Source organism: Sinocyclocheilus grahami, unplaced genomic scaffold (genome assembly GCF_001515645.1).
Source record: "Sinocyclocheilus grahami isolate Dianchi unplaced genomic scaffold, SAMN03320097.WGS_v1.1 scaffold23077.1, whole genome shotgun sequence".
NCBI classification, from domain to species: Eukaryota; Metazoa; Chordata; class Actinopteri; order Cypriniformes; family Cyprinidae; genus Sinocyclocheilus; species Sinocyclocheilus grahami.
In genome coordinates this window covers 1-1823 of record NW_015519014.1, presented here as the reverse complement: position 1 = coordinate 1823, position 1823 = coordinate 1, and the positions used below count along the sequence as shown (strand labels likewise).

Sequence of the window (1823 nt, the reverse complement as noted above, 5' to 3'; positions counted from 1 at the left end):
GGCTCCAACAAGATATTTCTTGTTTTTAGTCATCCCCTCAATTACTGTTTTTTCCCTGTGAAGAACCACGTTTCCCCACTGTCTTGGAAAACCTGGATATATGAGGAAGCCTAATTTTAAAAGTGTGATTTCTACACCTGGAAAAGTCATGTAAATTCATAAAGTCTTAAAATGCCATGGGCATATTTATAATGAATATACGTTATTCTAGTTTTGCCAAGCTCTAAGATATTTTATTGGGTAAAAATTGAGCACAATGTCTTTTAAAAATCCTTATCCTTAATCCTTTTCCAGTAAATCATGAACAAAAGGAAAAGTCATTGGGCCTTCAAACATTGTTGAAGACAACTGGAATAAAAAAAAAAGCACTAAGCACAGACCTATGTTTCTTTAGATGCAACATCACACCCAAATGGCTTTTAGAGATCTATCTACTGTAGTAGAAATCCATTAGAGGAACAGAGACAGCACAGTGGTCATGTAAAACTACAAATGGATTTTTAGTTAATACCACAATAATATGTCATATGTAAAACTCCTCCATGTTTTTACATATTCATTCTCATGAGTGCAGATAAAAGTTATTTTTAGTGCTGCTATGGCCATGTACTGGCAGAGAAAAATCCTTCCAGATGCATCTCTACATTTCATTGTTTCCAGGGTGGAAACCATGTTCTGTGTTTTTTTCCTCTGAGCTCAAGGGTTTATGGAACATTTCTGCTCTAGCAGAAGGCTTTTCCCCCTCCTCCTCTTTCTCTAACACTGCTGACCAAGTAAACGGACAGGCTGTTGACAGCTATGTGGCGAGCGGGCCTCAGGCTTACCCGTTTTGGAGAGGACACCATTCCCTTTGGCCACTCCTACATAAACCAACACGCTGATGATGTCCGATACCTCCATATGCAGGTTAGCGGTGCCGAAATCCTGCTCCTGAGATGCCGCCACACCTGAGATATGGATCATACATCATTCAGTTCACTAGAATAGGCTACAGTTTTTAATTTAAATTAGGCATAATAAAAGGTAATACAACAAATACTTTTTTTACAGTAATGTTACACTAATGAGAATGTGAGGAATTTTTCATCGTTATATGCTATGAAAATTATGTCACAATACAAAAAAGCAAACTGTCGAGAAATAGGCCTCATTTTCTTTTTGCAAAAAGTTTTTATATTTTCCTTTGGGGTGAAATATGACCGTTTTTTTCATATAATTTTTGATAAAACAATCAAATTTTCTACAGTAAAACCATGAATAAAACATAGCAAGCTACTAATAAAACGCAAACTAAAAATACGTGTGAGAGAGACAGAGGGAGCTGCAGTACCGTAAGCGCAGCAGAGGCGCGGGCCCAGGTCTGGCCGCACAAAGAAGGAGGGCAGATGGGATGCCAGGTTGAGGTTCCCCTCGGGGTCTGAATACTCAGGCATTGGGAGGTTTTTCATGAGATCATCATACCTACACATTGAGATGAAGCACATACTAAAACAACTAAACCAGAGCTATGCTTGATCAGAACATACAAATTAAATATGTAAGGTCACCATGAAACAGCATTCACAATCCTTAAAACAGTGTATATATGGCTACTTAGCATGTCTACATGTGGTGTTCCTGTGTTTCTGAGGTACCTGGAGGGCATCAAAGCCATAAACTCTTCCCCTGAAGGCCAGTCTTTCAGTCGATACACCACAGTTTCTCCATCTTTAGACTTGGGCCGCTCTGTAGAAAGAGCATGATCAGCATAAACAGAACAGGTCGATTAATAAGATAACTGCTCATTTGTTTACTTCAAGTGGCACTCACTCGTGAGATCTTCA

At 38.9% G+C, this 1823-nt stretch overlaps 1 protein-coding gene across 1 annotated transcript in view; it reads right to left on the bottom strand.

Annotated features, from left to right (window-relative positions):
• The window catches only part of LOC107580004 (probable JmjC domain-containing histone demethylation protein 2C), a gene marked incomplete at its 3' end in the record, with an annotated part of 2818 nt that extends 1001 nt beyond the window's left edge, over nucleotides 1-1817 (bottom strand). The window contains exons 1-4 of the mRNA XM_016265766.1: nucleotides 1810-1817; nucleotides 1635-1725; nucleotides 1331-1461; nucleotides 825-947 (exon numbers count right to left, since the gene is read on the bottom strand). Coding sequence (XP_016121252.1) covers nucleotides 825-947; nucleotides 1331-1461; nucleotides 1635-1654 — 274 coding nt within the window. The remainder of the gene's footprint in view (nucleotides 1-824; nucleotides 948-1330; nucleotides 1462-1634; nucleotides 1726-1809) is intronic.
• Nucleotides 1818-1823: the final 6 nt, after the last annotated feature.